Source organism: Berghia stephanieae, chromosome 1, assembly GCF_034508935.2.
Source record: "Berghia stephanieae isolate SIO BIC M18660-M18661 chromosome 1, UCSD_Bste_1.3, whole genome shotgun sequence".
Lineage (NCBI taxonomy): Eukaryota > Metazoa > Mollusca > Gastropoda > Nudibranchia > Aeolidiidae > Berghia > Berghia stephanieae.
In genome coordinates, this window is record NC_088360.1 from 18,374,029 (window position 1) to 18,397,252 (window position 23,224).

At 34.8% G+C, this 23,224-nt stretch overlaps 2 protein-coding genes across 4 annotated transcripts in view; both read left to right on the plus strand.

Annotated features, from left to right (window-relative positions):
- The window catches only part of LOC144969483 (phosphatase and actin regulator 2-like), a 126,830-nt gene that overhangs the window by 3,103 nt on the left and 100,503 nt on the right, over positions 1-23,224 (plus strand). For all 3 annotated transcript variants that reach the window (XM_078908611.1, XM_078908632.1, XM_078908626.1), the window contains exon 2: positions 5,360-5,440. Coding sequence is in view for 1 of the 3 variants with exons in the window: in XM_078908626.1 (XP_078764752.1) it covers positions 5,360-5,440 (81 nt within the window). In the remaining 2 variants the exon portion in view is untranslated. The remainder of the gene's footprint in view (positions 1-5,359; positions 5,441-23,224) is intronic.
- LOC144963455 (uncharacterized) overlaps positions 17,639-23,224 on the plus strand; it is a 10,787-nt gene continuing 5,201 nt past the window's right edge. Inside the window, exons 1-5 of the mRNA XM_078897538.1 lie at positions 17,639-18,177; positions 18,608-18,694; positions 19,856-19,917; positions 20,736-20,952; positions 22,870-23,201. Coding sequence (XP_078753664.1) covers positions 18,114-18,177; positions 18,608-18,694; positions 19,856-19,917; positions 20,736-20,952; positions 22,870-23,201 — 762 coding nt within the window. The 5' untranslated portion in view covers positions 17,639-18,113. The remainder of the gene's footprint in view (positions 18,178-18,607; positions 18,695-19,855; positions 19,918-20,735; positions 20,953-22,869; positions 23,202-23,224) is intronic.

Sequence of the window (23,224 nt, forward strand, 5' to 3'; positions counted from 1 at the left end):
TCTTGTTTTATTGTACTAAACATTCGAATCTGTTCCTTGACACGGAAACTCATACAGGGAGTCATATCAGATTAATTTATAGTTGGATTTCTCTAATCAATACTATTTATATAGTCTATAAGTATAACTATAATTATAACTCTAAAGAGAGAATTTGTTTATTAATTAAAATTTTGATCATAATATTGCAAGTGTGGTCTGATTGCCTATCATCAGTAGGCCTCATGAGCCATAAGGCCCATGGAGCTGGAGTTTATCCCGGTTTCTATAGCATGAAACGGACAATAGCAATCTAAAATAGAACCAACTACCCAATCACTGGTGAGTAGACGGGGTCAGAGAAAAAATCTCAATTGTACCTGGGATCGATTTTGGTCCCTTTGTGTGTTCAGTAAATGCAATACAAACTGAACTATTGGGACCTATTACCAATTGCCTATTATCAGATTTAGCTTTTAAGAAGGATTGTATGCATTATTTCAAAATCTTACTCAGTTTTGCTCTCAATTGTTGTGGTGGTGGTGGTAGTAGTAGTAGGATGATGATGTGGTAGTTGGAGGGGTAATGGTGATGAAACACCACTAAAAAGCGATTTGAAGGACAGCATTTAGACCGACAAAGAATGTTATGGTGACTATGATTAAAATGGTGTTATGTCATTTGACAGTGAGTTTATACTAAACTGATGATAGTGAAGGGATTTGGCCTTGATTTTCGATAACTTAAAATGGGAGGTGGGTAGGTTTGCACACCTTGGTTTTACGCAGTTTGTCATTGGTAATACAATTAAAACTTTTGGCTCAGATTAAGATGATATACTCTGCAGGGCTGTGAAATACAACAAGGGTGAATATTCTTTGTAGCAACACCAAGCAAATGTCTCCTGTTTGCCACTGTAAGCCTCAGTAGGTAGTTTTGTTTATCAGACCACCTTTAGTGACTTTGGTTGATCCACAGCAGTACAACAGGGATACTACCAGATTTTCAAATCTAAGTTGAGTTGTGACAACAGTCCATGGCTTTCAAATCTAAGTCAGGGGGGAGGGATGACGACAAGACATCTGTTTAAATGTAAGACAGTCACAACAGTTATAGAATATTTTCTTCATTTATGGATTGTCATGCAGGATTTTAAGGTTGTAACACTTGCTAAATAAACTCTTTCTTTTTTTTCAATGGTAACATAAATGGCTCAATTGTGCAAAGTTCACCCACCGTTAAAAATCTTTGCATCTTTAAGGATGAGAATTTGACATTAGACTGGCCCATAAAATATCTTTCTCAATGCCTAAATTTCCAACTTGACAGAATTGGTAAAATTAGAGACTACATAAATACAGATGTGACAAAAACATTGATTACATTGTTAGTTCTTTCAAGAATTGACTATTGTAACTCTCTATGTTTGAACCTCACTAGCGAGAGATTACTCAAGCTGCAAAGAATTCAAAACAATGCTGCAAGATGAGTCCTTGAGACGTCATGCGTCACCTCTGCTAAAAGAGCTTCATTGGCTTCCTGTTAAGGAGCGAATATTGTACAAAGTTCTGATATGTTTTAAATGCACATATCAACCAACTTATCTTTATGATCAATTGGGAGTTCTATACACCAGCCCGATCCCTTCGCTCGTCATCCGATGGAAAATTGCTTGTCACTCTAGGAAAGAACTCTTACATGTCAAGTGGAGGACGATCCTTTTCTAGAAACATCCAACCCTCTGGAACAAACTTCCAAAAGAAATTTGCCATTCTTCATTGGAAGATTTGTTTAAAAAGCATCTTAAGACTTTGTTATTTTCCAAATTGAATTGTTGATGCCCCTGTAAAGTGCTCTGAGCACTTCCTCGTGATATAGGAGAGTGCTCAACAAATATAATATATTATTATTATTATAATTATTGTTATTACTATTATTATTATTATTATTTATTTATTTATTTATTTATTTTTAAAAATTTAATATTGTTCATATCATGGCATCATCACTCTTATGACCACCAACACCGTCAAAATAGCATCAGTGCTACAAACCCCATTTAATTTTTTTAAATAAGGGAGGGAAAAAATCATTGAAAGAGAGCTGTAAGTGGACTGTGTACAATTCTTAATAAATCCAATGGGCTTAATGCTGTCAAAATCGTATTTTTTAAAACCAAAAGCAGAAGACTTGTAGGGGAGAAAGTTTGTTTTCACACATTCTTTTCTGTTAATTTTGTTTGTTCAAGGGGTGCTCAAAAAGTTTTTTAACCTATCACCAAGGAATAAAGTCACAGATCTCAAGCATAAATTTTTGCCATCTGGCGATGACTTCAAAAGTGTTTTGGGATAGAATGACAGATTTTGTCACTCCAAAAAAAGCTTTCACTTCCCCATCTGTTTCTAATTGTCTGTCTTTCCATGGCCTTTTTTTTTCAATTTAAAAACAGCCAGATGATGCTGAATCACTCATATGTCGATATTGCTTTTTGAGAACTGTTTGGCCTGTTGCTGTGGATTGTATGGACTCCTTTTTCAGTTTTCCTCTGCATTTTTCTTTTAATGCTTTTCTCAAGCTTATCAATTAGTTCTAATAGTAATTGTCAGATGAGGTTTTTAAGGTAGTCTGTCAGGATCAGACCATTCTTATCCCAAATCACAGAGAGTATCACTTCTCTAGAGGAATTTTTAACTTTTGCCCTCTTTAGCAAATTTTGATTCAATGTCAAAATGATGGACCCATGTTGTGTCCATTGTATACAAATGATGGGAAAAAATTGGATCTTTGTGCTGATCAATCGCTGTCTGCATTATTCTACTCTCTCCTTTCTTCCTGTTGTGGGGTGAGAAGTTTGGGCATCATCTATGCTGCCACTTTTAACATGTTCAAATGGCATGTAAGATTTTCTTAAACAGGTCAGTATTTAGTATTATTAGGAATTTCATGTTTAACCATTGTGTGCAGTTAAGACTGAAAGTGGGCAACCTTATCGAGGTGCATCTCTAATGTCCATAAGTGAGGACTGTCTGAACTAATATTTAATTATCTTGTATTATTCTGGGCATATGTTGCCTTACACATCTGACATTTCTTCATGAATAGTGTGACGGGTTGTGTGTTAATTTGTGGGATCGAGTCCAACCGATAGCTCAATGGTCTGGATTCGAACTAGTATGCGCGCTATGGCTCTCGTTATCAGCTGCACCCCACACAACCTATATCACAAACGGCTCAGGTTTAATCTAGGGGAGATCAAGAATTGCCTTAGGATCCCTTATAACTTAATTGTATTAATAACAAGTGAGTCAAGACAATAGTAACGCCCAAATGCAATAATAACAGTTCTATACATAAAGTTTAATTAGATTGTTAAAGGAAAAGATAGAAAGAATAAGTATTTATTTAATATCAGGAAGAATAGCTCTAATTGAGTGGATCTAATCTATTATATATTTATCTGTTTGCTTTGATATAATCATATGTGTCTGTGGAAAATACATTTGAAAATGGTATAAGGCCGTTTGGCTTATCTTTATCCCGTCGGCTTGCTTGACTGAGGCAAATATATCAGCTAGTTCCAGGGTTGGCGCCTGCTTTGCAGAGTTTTCTGGACATCACAACAGTGTGTTGTAGTTAGGCTGACATCAGGGTTTTACCGCTGTTCAAGGACTGGGATGCAGGGATTCGGCACAACTGGGTGCTCCAATGACACGGAAAAGGACCAGGAAAATGGCCAGGAATCAGGATCAGGACAAGGACCTTCAATTTAAGAGTTAAAACAACAAGGTCTTAGAGCCAATCGAGTTTGTCTTTCGCCACCGAATCGTCCTTGAGCGACACATCATAATAGCCTTTATTTGCCGACAAAGGCAAGGAGAAGCAGTAACTTCATGATAATGGGAGTTAGTATATGTTTTTAACATCAACTGACAGACGAGCTATCTTACATGATGAGAATTTAACAGGGTTGTGTCCCTGGTATTTCTTTATTTATTTTTATTAATTATAATGGAGGTTAAGATGTGTGGCCGGCGATTGGCGGTGGGGTACAGACATTCAAGCAATATGCATATTGAATATAAATGAAATAATAACATAGATCATAAACAACTGTTAACTATAAAATAAGATACATATAGATATAGTTTTGTACAGGTATTCCAACTTACGAACATCCATGGAATAGCACAATTAAAATATATACACAAACTATAATATTAATAATAGATAGATTAAATTGAATTCACAGTAATATCTCGTTCAACTTTGAATGTTAACCAATAATTCATTTTACCTCCAGCCGAGATAGACAAACTTTTACAAGTTTGAAATTGGAGAGATAGCTCTTTTCTTGTGGGCTTCTTAGCGTGTGTGTGATCAGATTCAGATATGAATTTGGTTTTGTGAAACGAAAATAGCCAATCAGAAGAATTTCCTGTTTTAGATAGCCAATGATATCCAGATACGTTGGTAAGAAAGAATAACGGATAATTACCGGAGAGACTAGACCTTAATTGTAATTTGAGCTACTCTTGAACGAGACAAGACCTCAGGCCTAGGGACGTTGGAGACTTGTTTGGGAAAGGTAATTAGCAGGTGGCATGAATACAATGGGCAGACAATTTGAACAGGTAAATAAGCCTTAAGCTGAAAGTGAGTGTTCCGTTATACAATGGAAATGTTTACCACCTAACGACCAAAATTTCCGTTAGAAAGATTTGGAGCTTTATTGGAGAAAGACTGTCCATGTTTGGTTATCTTACTGGAGGAGTTAATCAATTATATGTCTCGTCCACTAGGTTTGAAGTGGTTTTGAAACGAGACGCTGACGAATGATAAAGAAATCACGCAGTGAGAGAAAATCGCTCGTCACAAATAGGTTGATTGTTTTCTTGGAGATGAAACTTCCATCCATTGATATTTTTAAAAGTTGCTGCGTTGTCTTCATCATTTTAATTATCAGACATTCCCAATATTTTGTCTCCATTCTTGATTTAAATGTTTTTAAAACGTGCAAATTTCCTCTATGGTCAGGTAAAATTGATTGATTGTCCCATCTAAAAATGCACAGGCTTAAAGGGGAAATTTTCCATGATCTTGATCTCGGTAAAGTTTTTGATATTTCAATGTTTATCTATTTATTTATATTCTTTGGTCTTTAATGTTGAAATTTTCTACAATGGCAGACCCAATGTGGATGTTTAACATAAGATTCCCTTTTGAGCATTTAGCATTGGTTTTTGTTTGTTTGTTTTTTTTTGTTTTTTGTTTTTATTTTGGGGGGGGGGGGGGTTCTGTTTTCTTTTCACCTTAAGACATGAACTTTTGGTATTTTTTATTTATTTGCATTTGATTTATTATTTCGTTATTCTGGTTTCAGATGGACCTGGTGGTGACAGCAGCAATTTTTTAATATTGGGTTCCTCAACAACCCCTAGGCCAGTTAAACATCTTAAGGATGGTGAGTTTTGTGCCTCTCGGTTTAAATTTGAAATTAAGATAGATCACTGCGTTTGATTATGGTTATTTGATGCACTACTAATTGTTTTGAAATTGTTATTTTTATTGGGGGGGAGTTATCCCCTGTTTTGTCATATTCTTTACGTGGAATTCTTTGTTTGATTTGCTGTTGGATTCTCAATTCAGTTATATTTGTGAGTGTTCATCATATTTGTATATATATTTGTATATTTTCGTTACGATGTGTGACCTTGAATATTGTTGGCTGACATATATCCATGTGAATCCTATTGAAATGTGTTGTGTTACTCGTTGGCTACAGTTCTTTTTTTAAATTTAATGATGTGGTGTTACAAATGCAAGCATAAATTCTGCAGTTATTAAAAAGTCATTGAATAGTGTGCGATTGGGCAAAAAAGTTTTATGGCCAATTTTCAATGAATTCCCAACAAATACCTCTGAATGATTTCAACACTTTGTGCTGTATTGTGAGCTTTGTTTTTTTGTTTTGTTTTTTTTTCAACTGATAATGAATATTGTAATATTCACATAAAAAAATATAGTTGAGGCAACTGTATAGGATTTTATATGTCAACTGTTTTGAAGTTTATAAGAAAATTAAAAAACAAAACAAAAACAAAAACATGATGGGTGCACGCAGTTTCAGTTAAACTAGGTAAACCTCGAGCATATTTACTGTCATGTTGTTTGACTATATCTAGTTCTGTCATTGGAATGTCTCCACAATCCATAAGATCGGGTAGGCTAGGAACTGATTGTGATTTTGGTTAATCATAACGCACAATGATATGGGGTAAGGCGCTATATAAAAAACCCATATATTATTATTATTATTATTATTATTATTATTATTATTATTATTATTATTATTATTATTATTATTATTATTATTATTATTATTATTATTATTTGGGATGCAATATCATGTATTTTGGAGGAAATGGAGGTCAGGTTTACAATGAAATTTTTTTTTAAAAATAGGGTTGGTAATTTTGCCATCTTGTCGGGGTGGAAAAAATGCCTAGATCAAAATGGGAATAACATTATAGAATGAAAGAAAAATTATGTAAAAGTCTATTATAATATAGTTTTATCAAGTTCACTGTAAAACTCTAAAAGGGGTCATGGCTTTAAGCCTCTTATATCTTATCTTGGGCAGCTCTACTAATTATTAGATTTTTACAGCATTGCAATTTGTTTATATATGGAATTGGCGTAAATAGGCAAAATGAGTGATTGAAATAATCTTGTTATTTATACATTTTTTTTTAACATCTACACAAAGAAAGGGGTGAAGGGGGGAGAGAAAGGGAGGGGTTTGGGAATGCAAGAGAAAGAGTGGGGCAGGGGAGGGAATAGAGAGAAGAATTTTACTTATCTGTCCAGTGAGGTCAAGTTTAGTAAATAATAAATAAAAATAAGATATGTACCGTTTTATTCATAATGATAATCTCCCTATATCATATTTCATCAATACTTGCGTATGATTATCACTTAGTAGCTTGATCATAGTTAACATATCCATCTATCTGCGCTTATATATATATATATATATATATATATATATATATATATATATATATATATATATATATATATATATATATATATATATATATATATATATATATATATATCTTTTAAGGAGGAAAGAGGGGGGGGGGGCATAATTAAATGTTAATTATCCTCGTTATACTGTACAGATTACTCTTGATAATATAGAAACAAGAAACGTGCCGTTTTATTTCATGATTAACTCCCTTGGTCATATTTCGTCAATACTCATTGAACTTGAGTGATTTTCACCAAGTGGCTTGGATATAGGTTTACTCTAGAGCTGTCTATCTAATCTATCTATCTCTCTGTCAGTCAGTCTGTCTATTCAAACTGTCTATCTATCAATCTCTATTTCATCAGAACTGTCATTTGTACAAATTTGATAGGTATGGTATATATGCAAGTATGTAGTGTCCAAAATGTTGCCAAATTCCGATTACCACCTCACACCCCCCCCCCCCCCCCCCCTCGCCGTCCCATACAACCAACATCCGGATTCGCAATATCAACCAAAATACGAATGGATAATTGGTGAAAATAATCACTGTATCCAATTTTGTTAAAGGTTATATTTAAAAAACAAAATAAAAATTTGGGGGAGATCTCAAGTTTTTAGTTGAACCTAGAACCTACCCCACCCCACTCAGTTTTGCGTCTCTTTGTTCCCCCCCCCCCTCCCCCCCAAATATAAAGATCAACTTTGTTGATTGCCTCTGGTAGATCAGGATACGCTGGATCTCCTGAGAGGAAGAGGGGGAAGGTTTGTGGGTATTTGGTGTGTGTGTGTGTTCAATTTTGAATCCTTGAATTAAAAGGTTCATGTTTGTCCCCCAACAGGGAAGAAAAGTCGTGACGTCACACCTTCTTTTCCGGTTCCAAAATCCTTGGAAGTATGTACGTAAACAGTCCCTCGGAGGGCTAATAATGAATAGGTTGTATATTGGAATCATGAGATGGTATAATGACTTTAGTAGCCAGGTGTATAGGCAGATTCTAAGGATTACGGGGCGTAAAAAAACGAGGATGGATGATCTTTATTGACAAGCATATATTTGGACTAGAAAATAAGAGGCCATCATTCTGAAACTCAGAAGATCAATTACACTTGGTATGTATTCAGTCCTCTGGAAGAGTGTTTTACTCTTCCAATGAGATAGGAACCAGCTTTTTGACATCACATTTTTGTTCCCTGTTGTGATGTAAACATTTGTATCATTCTGTTTCAATCGTGACACCCAGTGTGCGATAAACCGATGACTCGTGATGACATAATTATGCTATTTTTAGATGTATTGTTGTCTAGCAAATAATACAATATCTGTAATCTTTGGTTGACCAGTATCTTTTATGACATTATTCGGTTTGTAAAGCTGTATCAGAAAAGTAAGTTTCCTTGATAATTTTGAAGATAAAGTATTGTGAGTGTCTAAAGGTTGGGGCTCTATCTGACAATGCTTGTTCATAAAATCATGTGTGGTGATTATAATGGATTTTACTTTATAACGTAGTCGGTTATTGACGTCATGAAAACATTTTTAAAAAATGAATTGCATGAGGGATTCCCCCCCCCCCCCCCCTCTCATAAACGTCGATATAAGAAAAATATGCTGTTCTGGGCGCTTGGGAACAGACGCTGAGTCATTTTTAACTCACTCAACCCTAACACCGACTATATCCGTAGTTTACCCGGGGTTACTTTTACCCCATGCCTATTAATTCATTACATTTTTCTTATACAAATCAGAGGCGTAGTATCAAAGCTAATGGGTTTTTTTTTTTTGTTTTTTTTTAAAACTTTTTACTTGTTAATGATAGTTGAATAAAACTAGATAGATAGAACATGCTCATTTTTAATACATTTTTTTTTTCCAATTTTGAAAAGTAGCAAAAATCTCTAGGATTGAGTGTTAAGTTCAAGTCATCGTCACTGATGCGTTCAACTGTTTAACGTTTGGCTGTTTTTGAATGGAGGGGGTAAAGCAAAGTACACTGCATAACAAAAAACCGCCCTGTTGGTGTCTCTCTTTTTTACTTTTATCGAGATCTACAATTAATATCCGTATTCACATCAATCAACCCTTTCATCCATTCATCTATTCGGCAATATGTCTACATACATTTATAGTAATCTGTACTTTCTTTTTCCCGGAATGTCATTCGCCTTTTCACTCATCCATATCCTCTATCTGTCTGTCGATCTGTCTATCTGTCTATCTATCTATTTATCTATCTGTCTATCTATCTATCTATCTATCTATCTATCTATCTATCTATCTATCTATCTATCTATCTATCTATCTATCTAACTATCTAACTATCTATCTATCTATCTATCTATCTATCTATCATGGTTTTCGTTTTTATAAGTTATATCTATCTATCTATCTATCCATCCATCCATCCATCCATCTATCTATCTATCTGTCGATCTATCTATCTATCTATCAATCATGGTTTTCGTTTTTATAATTTATATCTATCTATCTATCTATCTATCTATCTATCTATCTATCTATCTATCTATCTATCTATCTATCTATCTATCTATCTATCCATCCAACAACCTCTTCCCAACCTACCATTCTGTCTGTCTTCAATTCGAATAGATTACATATTTTTGTGGGGGGTTTTTTTTTTGCCTTTTTAAAAATGTATTTTATTTATTTATTTATTTATTTATTTATTTATTTATTTATTTATTTATTTATTTATTTATTTATTTATTTATTTATTTATTTATTTTTACTGATTCTTCTTTTTTTCACCTCTATCTTTTCATATTTTTTATTGGTATTTATTTATTTTTTTATTGTCCTTTACAACTTTGTTTTGTTTTTGTTTTTTTTTCCCATTGAATAGCATGGCCTAACCCTAACTTATGTAAATGCAATCTGTTATTGATATGACAAGAGGTTATCCAACGTATTTAAAATCCGAGTCTGTTTAGGTCAAGGCTGTGTAGTTATTCCTCAACCCATATATAATTATTTTTTTTATGTCTCAGACGCGTTGTTCTCCAAACGGTTATGATTTTTATATTTAAAAAAGATAAATACATCACCTTTGAACAACAACAAAAAAAGATAGTGCGGGTACGCAGACAATGGCCTCTCTCTCTCTCTCTCTCTCTCTCTCTCTCTCTCTCTCTCTCTCTCTCTCTCTCTCTCTCTCTCCCTCTCTCTCTCCACACACACACACAAACACACACAAACACACACACACACACAGGTTTAGATAAGACACACGCATCATGACTGTATTTATTTCATTTATTCAAAAAAAAACAAACAAACAAACAAACAAACAAAAAAAGTAGCTTGGCATCCTCCCATAGTTCACGATATTATGTTACTGTTGTTTCATAACGTTTGTACGAATTATCGAGCCATTGTGTGTGTGTGTGTGTGTGTGTGTGTGTGTGTGTGTGTAACTTCTTCGGCTTTTAAAGATAATGTTTACAAGTCCCTTTGTTCAATACGATGGAATGATATTATAGTAGTTTTAATAGTATTGCATTACCTACAATAATTGCCACACTTTTGTGCCTGAAAACGAATCGTTTTTTATATAGTTCTAGGACAATTGTTTTTTTTTTTTATTATTATTATTATGATTATGCGTGTGTGTTTGAGTATATGTGTGTGTGGGTGTTTGTGTATTATGTTCCACATCATTTCTCGTGGATCTGGAACACACAAAAATAGTCGAGCAGATGGTCTTATGTGTGGCTTTGTGATTTAAAATAATATAGGTAAACAGGGGGGTGTATGCGAGTGTGTTGTATATTTCTAAAAAATATATATCTATTATGGTTTCCAAGCACAGTAAGTTTTGATTTCGCTGCGGATGGATGTGGAAGTGTTTGACGTGTGTCCTTCTTTGACGTAATATCGATCAGCTCGTTATCGGTGTTGTTATTGGAAATGTCCTGGTCGAATTTCTTTGGACGCGATATCTATTTTGCTGAGGATTTTGCCTTCGAATTTCCATGGGAGCGTAAAAGTGGTGAGTAATAAAAGTCCTGGCTTTACTTTATTAACTGGTATTGGTGGAATAGATGTGTAAATAATGGCTTTTTGGTAATAATGGTTATAACAATGATGAAAAAAATAAATTGGTAAAAGCAATATGGATGGTAGGCCTTCCGAAAGCTCCTACACACATCCCCAGTATTCTTGTTCTAATAAGGGGTTTGGGAGGGGGGAGACTTTTTTTTTTAAGAAAAAAAGTTACCCCCCCCCCCCCTTCCCAAACTCCCTACTAGAACATTATAAAAAACAAGAATACTGGGGATGTAGGAGCTTTCGGAAGGCCTCCCATATGGATAGGTAATAATTATAATAATAATAATAATAATAATATAATTTGGCAAATCGGGGGGGGGGGGGGGGGGGGGGGGGGGGGGGGGGGAATCCCTCAAAACTTGTCAGTTTCTCTTTTTGAACTTGTGTAGCAGGGAACGGTATGAAACATCTTGCCGAAGAAATAGAGTAGCACGAAAAAGCAATTTGATAAATCTAGGGTCCGTCCTCTTAATACATCTTTATTTGAAATTTTAAATCTAAAAATAGTGTAACAACAATTCTGGTCCAAATAAAATAAGGTGTTTTGACAGTGTACGCCAGTCTTACATCCATTTGAATAATAATATATTTATACCATAGATAATAAGGAAGACACTCTGCCTCACCCACCGTACTCTTTGTCATTGTATTTTCGAATGTTTCTACTTTCTGCTTTTTCCTCTATTATTTTCAGTCAGGTGGATTTTATTCGGTGTATAATAAAAAAAAAAAAAAATTTAAAAAATGAAAATAACCTTTCGTAGACAACTAGATCTCAAAGCTTAATGCCATCCAGCAGCCTAATGCAATGGACTTACTTCATTTGTAGGGCCCTATTTTATATAATATTGGCTCTCGGTTTGTTTGTTTTTGTGTTCATTAGTTGTGTTGGTTGTTTTTTTCTTAATTTTTCTTAATTTTTTTTTATAAAATAAGGCTCACTACTGCCCTCCCCTTCTTCAAACTGAACACCTTGTCTCTCTGTTCCATGTGTTGTATCTGTCTTGTGCTTTGAATTGAAGGAATGTGTTAGAGGCAAAATACCAAATGTTTAAATATTAATAATAGTGCACATCTACATATGAATTTTAGACACATTTCATGGCCAATTACGAATATTTTTTTTGAAAAATAACGAATTTTTAATTCTTACTAATACTTTAATAATATTAATAATAATAATGATAATAATAATAATAATAATAATAATAATAATAATAATAATAATAATAATAATAATAATAATAATAATAATAATAATAATAATAATAATAATAATAATAATAATAATAATAATAATAATAATAATTTTTCAATTTGGCAGGTCTGCATTTATTGTTAAGCGCAGCTTATCCCGCTACATTATACAGGATCCGGTTCCCTAATAAAAGCCTGAGCTTTTATGTAGCGTCATATCTACTAAACGTGCTCAAAGCGCTTTACAAGGAGTCCCTGACCAACAGCAGCACGTAATACGTAGATCGAGACACGACGCCTGTTATGCGATATTACAATTTTTTTAGACCGAGACAACGCTGTTAACGGCCAAGTACTCAGTTTACACCTGAGGGTCGAACCCAGGACCATCCGATCCGAAAGCGAGTGTCAGAGTGTCATACCACAAGACCACATAGCCGCACTTCTCGCACTACAATCAGATCATCGTTTATCTTCTTTTACACACATCCCTCCTTCACCCAATGACTTTAAGAGCTCGAGGTTCTGCTCTAGCAGTTTGATATCATGTGTTTTACGTCCAACAATTGGATTCTCTTCAAATATTTAAGAAAATATGCGGTTACTTCCCTTCACTTGAATTCTTCAAAGTTCGAATTACACAAGATATAAATGCTGGAGCAAGTTCCTCGTTCCTAATGGCCATCTCCGGACATTTCTGCTTCCCCCCCCCCCCCCCCCCCCTTCCAATTAATTATTTATTTATTATAATACATCCAAGCATTCAGATTGTGCCCCCCCCCCCCCCCCTCCTTCCACTTGCTCCTTGGGGTCTGTTGTTGTTCTGTCGTGTTTTCAACTAATAGGGGACGGTTCAAAATACGAAAAGTGATTATTAATAAAATATTTCAAGCGTGACATCGGAATCCCCAGGTAGTCAAAATTTTTCTTATAGAAATCCTTTCTTTACTTTTTATTTATTTATTATTATTTTTTTTTGTTTGTTTGTTTGTTTGTTGTGTTTTTTCCTTCCTTCCTTCCTTTTTTTAAATGTGGGATGTTGTTGTGATGGAGGAACTTGCTATTGACGTCATTGTTATTGTTGAAGCTGTTATCCTCGTCCTTATTGTTGTTGATGTTGTTTTTGGGGGCAGCGTTGGGGAGAGGGGGATCAACATTTTAATTGAACACATTCCGAAGGCCAAAGAAGTGACAGTTTGTGCCGCAATTTGGAAGTCAATGAGATTTGCCGACTGCTCGTGAATTCTGCGACGAATGGCCCCTTCTTTCTCCGGGTTTCTCATCTCAGGAAATGAGAGAAATAAGAGATATGTTTTTGTTTGCTCATTAATTTTTTTTTAAATTACGTCAGTTGGGAATTTTCCACCTGTCTCTCTTGTACACGTTGCGACAACGAATTCCGCCTAACTTGAACAGCAAGTGCGCTTCGTCAGTGGGGACTTTCCACCTGTCCAACATGTACCCGCTGTGGGCAAGAACCTGAGACGGCAGAGCATCTCGTCGAACGGTGTGTTGTGACGATGCTACCGGGCAGGTTCGCGATGGTGCACGAGTGCGGACCGGACTTTGCTGATTGGGTCGATCGTCATAACATAGTAGTGTGAAAACCGTAAGAGGCTGCTGCCGCCTGGATAGAACGCCGTAATATTGTAGCGGCAGACGAAACCATTAGGAGCAGCCGTTGCTGTTCTCAGGTGTGTTATAATAATATATTACAAATGTCATAAGTTAAACTTATAACTCAATTTCACGTTCACCCCGACATATTGCCGTTTTGTGACCTTCAACCTTTCAGGCCCGATGATTACGAGACGGGTCACATCCTTGCCTTGTCTGTGTCGCGTAAATAGATTCGCGATCAGGTATTCCTTGATTGAGAGATCAACAGTCTACCTTAGTCATACTTACGTCGATACGTACATACATTTACAACTTACCACTTTGCCAATTTGGTAAAAAAAAAAAAGAAAAGAAACGAACGAGCAATCTGCTACTTCCCACCACTAAAAGGTACATGTGGATGATAATGATAACGGGTAATGACACCCTAACCCGAGTCCGATATGGTTCATTGATTACAACACCAATCAAAGTAATGGTCATTGAACCAAGTGTAATGCGTTAGTTAATAAGTCCTTTCAGGAAAATAGAAATGGAAAATAATTTTTTTTATAAAACAACTCTTCATCTATTTCTTGGTGGTGATGAAGATGATTTTGACATTTTTATAATGCAGTCTGTTTTTGCTTTGTATTGTTTTTGTTGTTGTTGCTTGTTTGTTTTCTGTTTTTGTCGCTGCATATTTTCATAACGTTAAGTCTCATGGATCAAATTGCATTGTAAGTGTAAGGATTTCAAATTATTTTGTAGACTAAATATTACAGGTTAGCTTTGCTTCGTTCGCTTCTACTCGAACCAGGACCGACTCGGTCCTTCTTCGACCCGCAGGTGGGCAAGCCGAATGTCATACCAGTGGACCACAATATACTGGTCCTCTCTCCAAATTAAATCATGTCTACTTGGCACTTTTTTAAAAACATTCGAAACCACGCAACTAACAACAGGCCCTTGAGTAGCTCTTAATGGCCATCTTAAGTGACCACCACTTCGGTGTACCATGACAAAAAAACCCTTCGCCATTTATTGAGCTGTGAATACTTTACCATTAATATGGATGAAAACCATAATGTCTTCAGACAACTCTCAGGTTTAAGAGTTTTTGACAAGTTTACGGCCTGTCCTTTTAATTCATTTATTTGAAATATTAAATTAAAAGAAAGAAAATAAGTAGAAAAACAATTCTGGTTTAGATGAAGAAAGGCGTTCTGACGTCCCACGCCAGTGCTGTACCCATCTGCATATTTATACCGCAGATGATAATATAAATACTGTTATCTCACACTACATACTACATACACGTTACACGGCGATGTCCCAAAACCCGTGTCTTTAACAAGGTAACAACAGAAATGCACTGACTGGACAACTCAAGACTTACACGGACAAAACGCTTTTTCTCGCAATTTGGCCAGAATTCTGTTGATCCATTGATCGCTCGATTAGAATAACTCACAGTTTGTCAATTATTCTATTATCTCTTATCTCCAATATATCAAATTCAAATTAGAATGATTTATTTGGACATTTTTGACAAAAACAAACAAACAACAAAATTTTATATAGCACAATAAATATCCACTGAACGTGCTCAAAGAGCTTTACAAAGCAACCCTGGTCAACAGCAACACTTACCATATATAAATAATATAGGACGAGGTATGACGTCTGTTGGCCATATTACATTTTTTTTCCTCCGACAGACACAACGCTGTTAACGGTCAAGTTCTCATTTTACACCTGAGTACGGTGAGAGAATATGAGTAAAAAGCCTTTTTTCCAAGCGCTCAACTATGCGCTACCCGCTAGAGCTGGATTCAAACTTCCAGTCCGAAGATATAGTGGCATACCACTAGACCACATAACCCCACATCATGTCGGGGGGGGGGGGGGGGGGGGGAGGCATTTTGATCGATCAGTATAATAATATCAAGTAAATATAAAGTTTTCTGGCCAATATGACAGAAAAAGTGTTTAGTCAGTTTAGAGCAGAAATGAACTGGTCTTAGTGGTGGTGTTAGCGTCACGCTTGGCTTCTTGTCATGCTCCACCCCCTTCTCTGTTTCTGCTGTCCTACCTGCTACCAATTCCCCCCCTTCTCCTTCCACGTCTAAGTATTTATTATAGTACAGCATGGATATTAAAAAAAAAAAAAAAACTAATCGGGGCATCGAAAATATCTCTTTGTATCCATAGTTCGTTATTTTTATTGAAATAATAAAGACGGAGGAAAATCAGACAAGGCGTGTCTATTCGATATTTCCATTAATTCATTTTAAGCGGTTGCGATATAAGCGTGCTTCACTACACACAAGTCTATGTCCATATTACGACACTGATTACAGTCTCGCATTCCAATAACCAACCAACTATATCAACTCCTCCCCTCCCCCCAATCCTTATATTATCTATCCCCAACAAACACGCTCTCTTTTTCTATCTCCTTATCTTATTATTTACTTTACTTCTTTAAAATCCTTGTACAGGGAAATGTCAGTATTGTTGTGCTATATATAACGATTGACAGTGTTAGAGATCGAGAAGGTACTATATATATATTACATATTATATATATATATATATATATATATATATATATATATATATATATATATATATATATATATATATATATATATATATATATATAAAGTTATAAAAACAAAAACCATGAAATAATAGTGCTCAACTTTTTGATAAAAGGAGCTATTTATAAACATTTCAAGTATAATTCTGATTATTTAACTTCTACAACGATTGTTTCAAGCTCTAGAAGTTAAATAATCATAATTATACTTGAAATGTTTTTATATATATATATATAATATATATATATATATATATTATATATATATATATATATATATATATATATATATATATATATATATATATATATATATATATATATATAAAAACAACAACAGTCAACAAACCAACTCAGTCCTGACGATGGCTAATTAGGCATGAAACATTAATGTAGACTGTCTCAAACATTGTGGTAAATATTAGAATAATAATTCGCTCCATTACTACATGTCGAGCACTTTTCGTACCATATTTCAAACAGTATCAAACACGATTCTAAAATATATATATATATTATATATATATATATATATATATATATATATATATATATATATATATATATATATATATGTATTAATACCGGATAGGGAGACTTTTGGTACCCCTATTAGTTCATTTTACAGTACTTTACCAATAGGGAGACCAAAATCCGGTCCCCCTATTGATTTGACCTCTAGCACATTCACTTTTCTATTTTTAGTTTAAAGTTGTCAACCCAACCGTCAAGGATATATAATTGTAAATCATAGTATTGAAGTTATTTGTTAAACACCACAGTAAGAAGAGTTATGCCTAAATTTTCACGTTGGTCAATAAGGTGACCGCCTGAAAAAAGTACAATAGGGGTACCAGTGTTTTCATCGATATATTTCAATAGTGAGGCAATATATCTTTCCGAAATTTTCTCTAAAATTCTAGAGCATTATATGGATTTTTATAGTAATGAAAACCTAATATAAAATTGTGTGAAAGTTGATGAACTGAGGAATGAACAAGATATACGAATTATAATCTATTTTTAGAAACAGATTTATCGAATCTTGGTCCGGATTCTTATCTTGGTGACAAGAGACAAGCAAACATAGTAACTCTTTTTTTCGTGAAACGTATGTTTAGTCAATTTCGCGCATAAAGAGGCACTCGGCACTCACTCACTCCGCAAGTCAGTAGTAGGTAGGTGGTTATCAGTTATCAGCTTTAATTCTTAGTCAAACGCTTCATCAAACCCATTATTGAGTAGCATGTTGATGCCTGATGCCAGTTGAAGCCATCTCGACGTCGTGAAATGGAGCATCTTCTGTCATAGCAGTAGAATCGTCAGATGCCGCATTTAAATCCTCCATTCCAGGCGTTGCTGTTGCCATATCGATCTTCGAAATGATTTGGTCTAGACGTCAAGTTGACCCGTTCTATGTCTGAAGAGATTTTAAAGTGCAATACCTAACATTATATCTTGATCTACAAAAGAGTCTTTTTAAATGAACCGCTGTGTTTCTATATTTTTCAAGAACCAATGATTATCTGATAACCACTGACAACTGACTTGCGGAGAGAGTGGCCGACGGACGTCCTCTCTATAGCCGCAAGTATTTTTTCGTCACTTGCTGAGTTCCAAACTAGACGTCTATGGCATCGTGGGGTAAATTGATGCTGGAGGCATCATTGAAGAGACACCGAGATAATTTAAATGGTAAGTTATTGGCCATTCTTATTACATCACTGTTGATTTAAGATTTTCAATAGGGTAGACATCACAATCACACAACACCGATTGATGATTGTCACTTGTCAGTCAGTCATTTGGAAGTGGAGTCAGATAATTCGGGAACTTCTGTAGACTGTAGATTCACACTAGTGAGTAAGATCTGTCGTTTACTACTACTACTACTACTACTACTACTACTACCACTACTACTTTTAGTTTTAGCTTTATCCAACTCAACACTTCTCGTGTTTATTTTATTTTGGCAAAACTAGAATGGATTTTTGAAAAGAATATAAAATAATTTAAACTTAAACCTGTCTTTGCATCTTGCTTTATGCATACAGTATGCCATATCACAGCCATCACAAAATCATAGTTTAATGTTGAGAATATGCTATTTCTTTTGTAACTTCAGATCAGAGAGATTTGAGCTTTAAAAATCCTGAAAAATGTCTTGCTGTCAATCCAGACAACCCTTTTGATGTGATCTATGATGTTAATGGTAAGAATGTAATTTGATGAGGAAATGAATAACATTTAGGTACACATAGTTTGCTTTTTTTTTTTTTTTTTTTTGAGTCATGATGTGTAATACTATTACAGTCCACTCCGGATAATTGCAACTCGTTTAATCGCAACTTTCGGTTAATCACAATATTTCCTAAGCAATGGAAATAATTCTATATAAAAGTCACTGGTTAATTGCAACAAACTTCGGTTTTTTAAAAAGTGGTAAATTCAAGAAATCAAACAGTATATCATGATTAAATTTCATCATGGATGAAATCGTGACAGGTTGAAGAATCGAGAGTGAGCAGGATTTAATGCTACAGTAGTGTGTCACCACTCTGTTAGAGTCGAAAGAGGGCGGGGCTCTGCAGTATGGGTTTGTGACGTCATCGGTGGCCATTAAATAGAAGAGGGGTGGGGCTGGTCATAATCTTGACAACAGGTTATAAATGACAGTTATAAAGAGAGACTGAGCGATATCCTTTGTTTTAGGATTAACAACTGTGCATTGTGACCAACGAGTTTGGTGAGAGCTTATTGTCTCTCATTAAGGCTAATCTCTTTAACTCTGACAAATGTTGAATTGTTGAGAAAAAAGATTGAAACTTCTTCCAATCTGAATAAGATATCGGCTTGCTTCATAGCTGCTTTTGGTTGACAAATCTACACGGGGCTGCCATATGGTTTTTGTTTCAATCAAATTGCTCTGTATGTGGTGGACTAAGAATATTATTTACTGGTTTGAGTTGACAATAAATGTGTAAAATGTTGAAATAGTGGACAGGAAACTGAATTTCGGTTAATCCCAACATTTTCGATGATCCCAAGGTATTGCGATTATCCTAAGTGGACTGTACCTGAATCTTGAACGAAAAACTATCATATGGATATGATTATAGACAGATTGGTTTCTGGAATTATATTTCCGTCCTCCCTTGCCAACTCTGACGTTCTTGAAATTTAAAGAAAATAGCCAGAAGGTTTCGGACTTAATTTTCTTTTTTTTTCCAAAGGACAATAGTCATAAGGTAAATAATTTTTAAAAAATCCTTTTACAGCACAAGATGGCATGATTTTTTGTTTAAGAGTTTAGAGAAAAACTTGCACATGATAGTCTTCAGCTTTTTTTTTGTTGTTTTTATTTTCTATATAGACTCCAACTCAGAGCCTGAAAGTGATGCAGAACAAAGTTCCATATCACATGATTCATTTGTGGTAAGTATGTACATTAAAATAAAATCATAACATTTGTATAGCGTTTATCCACAGTTGGCACCATGCTCAAAATGCTTCACATCAACATATTTTGTGGTGGACAAAACACATTTGCCACAAAAGATGAGACCTGCAGTCTGTTAGGCGCAATACAATATTTCAGGACAAGGACAACACTGTTTTACACCAGTGAGATCTCCTAGTTTTTTGTTGTTAAAAATTTTTCTTTGCAGTGGACTTCGCCAACAATAACACTATTTTAAACCTTCCTCGTTATATTTTGAAGTGATATTCATTGATGAGCCATTCACATTTGAAGTCGTTTGTTTTTTTATTTGACAAAATGTGAAAATGATGCGTTTCCAGGAAAAATTAAAATAGCTTCTGTTGGGATTATACTTTTGATCTCGCATTTTGTCCAAATTCTCTTGCATCGTAATGTTTATCAACTTTTTTTGTTAACTATATTGCAGTTGCAAGGTTAGGAAGTTCATATTGTTGCAATGACAACCGTTTATATGTCCAGAATCGTAGTGATATAAAAAAATTGTTTTGTAGTTGTTGGTCCTGGTGTAGGATTTAAAGAGTTGGTTAAAAACGGTTTACTGAAACCCTGGTTGGTGTATCTATATTTATCCAAGCACAGTTGAACATATTAAATACTTAGACAATATGTCTGCCTTTCTCAACTCTTTTTTATTATACTTGCATTATTAACCAGCTAATTGTTTAGTTGGATTATTAAACAATGGCTCTTCATGTTTATTGTCAACATGAATAAATTGATTGATCTGTCATCTTTTCCACAAAATATACAGGGTCCCGATTTTGTTGCTGACTCCGAGTCTGATTCCTCTACGTACTCTGTGAGGTACCCAATGCTGAGTACATCATTGTCTTTGGAACCTAGTGCTCATTCCCCAACTCAGTCAGAGCCTCATCCACAACTATCACAGACTGAACCTCGTTGCCAGTCTGGGACCCAGGTTCAACCCGAATGCTATACACTTGCAAACCAACGTGTTACGTGCAATGGTGAGTCATTTTTTTGTCATTCTTCTCCTTTGATATTTGTGGGATCAATTTTAATTTACCCATTCCTTTTAAAAGAAAACTTCCACCCCTCCATGGTGCTGCATTTGTGTTATTGCATTTTTTTTCTGTTTTGGCAGTGCTGCGTCGCAAATACGCTACCATTTACATAACAAGCACAAATCCAAATTTGATAGGGTGGACATCTTAGAATCTGAAACCCCAATGTGTGAGTGATATCAGTGAAACCAGCCATAAAAATGTTCATGTTTATTTTATTGGGGTTTTTTTTTTGTCTGTAATAGACTTAAATTGCTTGTATTGTAAGTTGTTAAAATGGTTTTTTTGTTACAACCCATCTATATATTAAAACTGTTTCTTTGTATTTCTATGATGCTTAAGGCTTTTTTTCACAGACCAGCTGGAAACTTAACGAGAATCAGAGTAGATAACATTTTTATTAATCTTGCAACCTAAACAGTATATGATGATTGGGAGCATTTAAAGAAAAGCACATTTTCTTTTTAATTTGTCGGTACTAAAATTATACTTTGATAATGCCTGCTGTGCTACAAACCCTTTTGACTTCCAGGTTCAATATTTTTCTTTATTCTAAAATTCTTGGGTTTCCTTTCAATGACAACTGAGATCATTAAAATTCAGCTCACAACATGATGTGTGTAGATTTGATGAAAACATATGTTCGAGTTGAGAAGCAGTGTTCACGAACTTGCTGATCGTTTTTACTAGCATTTATTTTCCTAACTTACCTGTATCAATTAACAAAGGCAAGACTCAAATATTTTCTATCTGAACAGTGTGTTTGTTATTGAAATATTTCCGGCATATACATGTCATATTTCATTCCCACAAAATATAAATCAGGATTAAGTTGTCTGGGCATCAGCATCGTTCAGGCAGTTGGGGGGAAGTCTTTAAGGAATTAATGAAGCCGATGCTCAACCGGTCTGGAGGACGTTTGATTGATGTCGGCTGTTTGTTCTGCCAGCCGGTGATGTTTTCTCACTCCCTCAATGACAAAGAAAGTCATTGTTATGACTATGAACTATAGTCTATTATTACTTTTGTTACTATATTAATTGTTACTTATAGCCGCTACTGTTATTATTATTATTATTATTATTATTATTATTATTATTATTATTATTATTATTATTATTATTATTATTATTATTATTATTATGATATTGCCTTCATTGCATTCTATTACTATTATTGATATAATTAATTTCTGATTGTTGTAAATAATTTATGTGAATTGAATTTTGTCGATTGGCCAAGGGCCTACAATAAACTTAAATGAAATGTTAGTCTTTGGATAGGACTTGGGTCTATTCTTGATTGCTTTTCCGCCTGGGTCGAGTGAAGCATTTGGAGTAAATTTTGTTGCTCAACGTAAAAAACATGACGCTTACCATTCCGCTGATACTGATACCTCCAAGGGGTGGTTGGGGAAAAACCTAAAATTCTTTTGACATTCTGTCTGATTTTTCGCTGAAACAACAAAGGACAATCTATGTATTCAGATGAGACTTCAATGTGTTACTATTCCGATTTATGTTCATATTTTGATTATAATGAAGAGGGAACCCTGAACCCAGTGAAGTGGGTGGATTGATCTATTTATTTCTATTTCAAAACAAAAATATGGCGTCTTTTCACTGGATTTGTTATGTGGCAGAGGTCTCCACAAATCTAACATACCTCTTCCAAAGGAATAGATGGTAGAAAAGTATATAACAAGAAGGAATTATGACAGTTACTTGTCCAGGCCTTAAATTATTTGGAATGCTATTCCTCTCTATCGCTGTCATGTAGCTGATGTGCATATGATCTGTCTATTGATTTATTTTCATAGTTCATAGCATGATGTGCTTTATTTTCTTCTTTTTTTTCCAGAGAAATACAAAAAGCCAAGGAGACCCTGTCCATACTGTGGACAGTTGCAAACAAAACTCTCAAGGCATTTGATGAGGAAACACAAAGATAAGACAGAAGTTACAGAGGCCATGAAACAGCCTGTAAAGGAAAGGGATAGAACAATGGATTATCTCAAGAAAAAGGGCATTTTTTATTCAAACACTAGAAACAATTCAATAGTTATGCGTGAGAGAGCACAAGGGTCACATGAAGTTGTTATGTGTGCTGGCTGTAAGGGGTTTTACTCTGGACGAAGGGTTTATGAACACAAAAAGAAATGTAGTACTGAGCATGCTCTGTGTACTGGGGTTGTAAAATTTATCCCGTGGCTCCC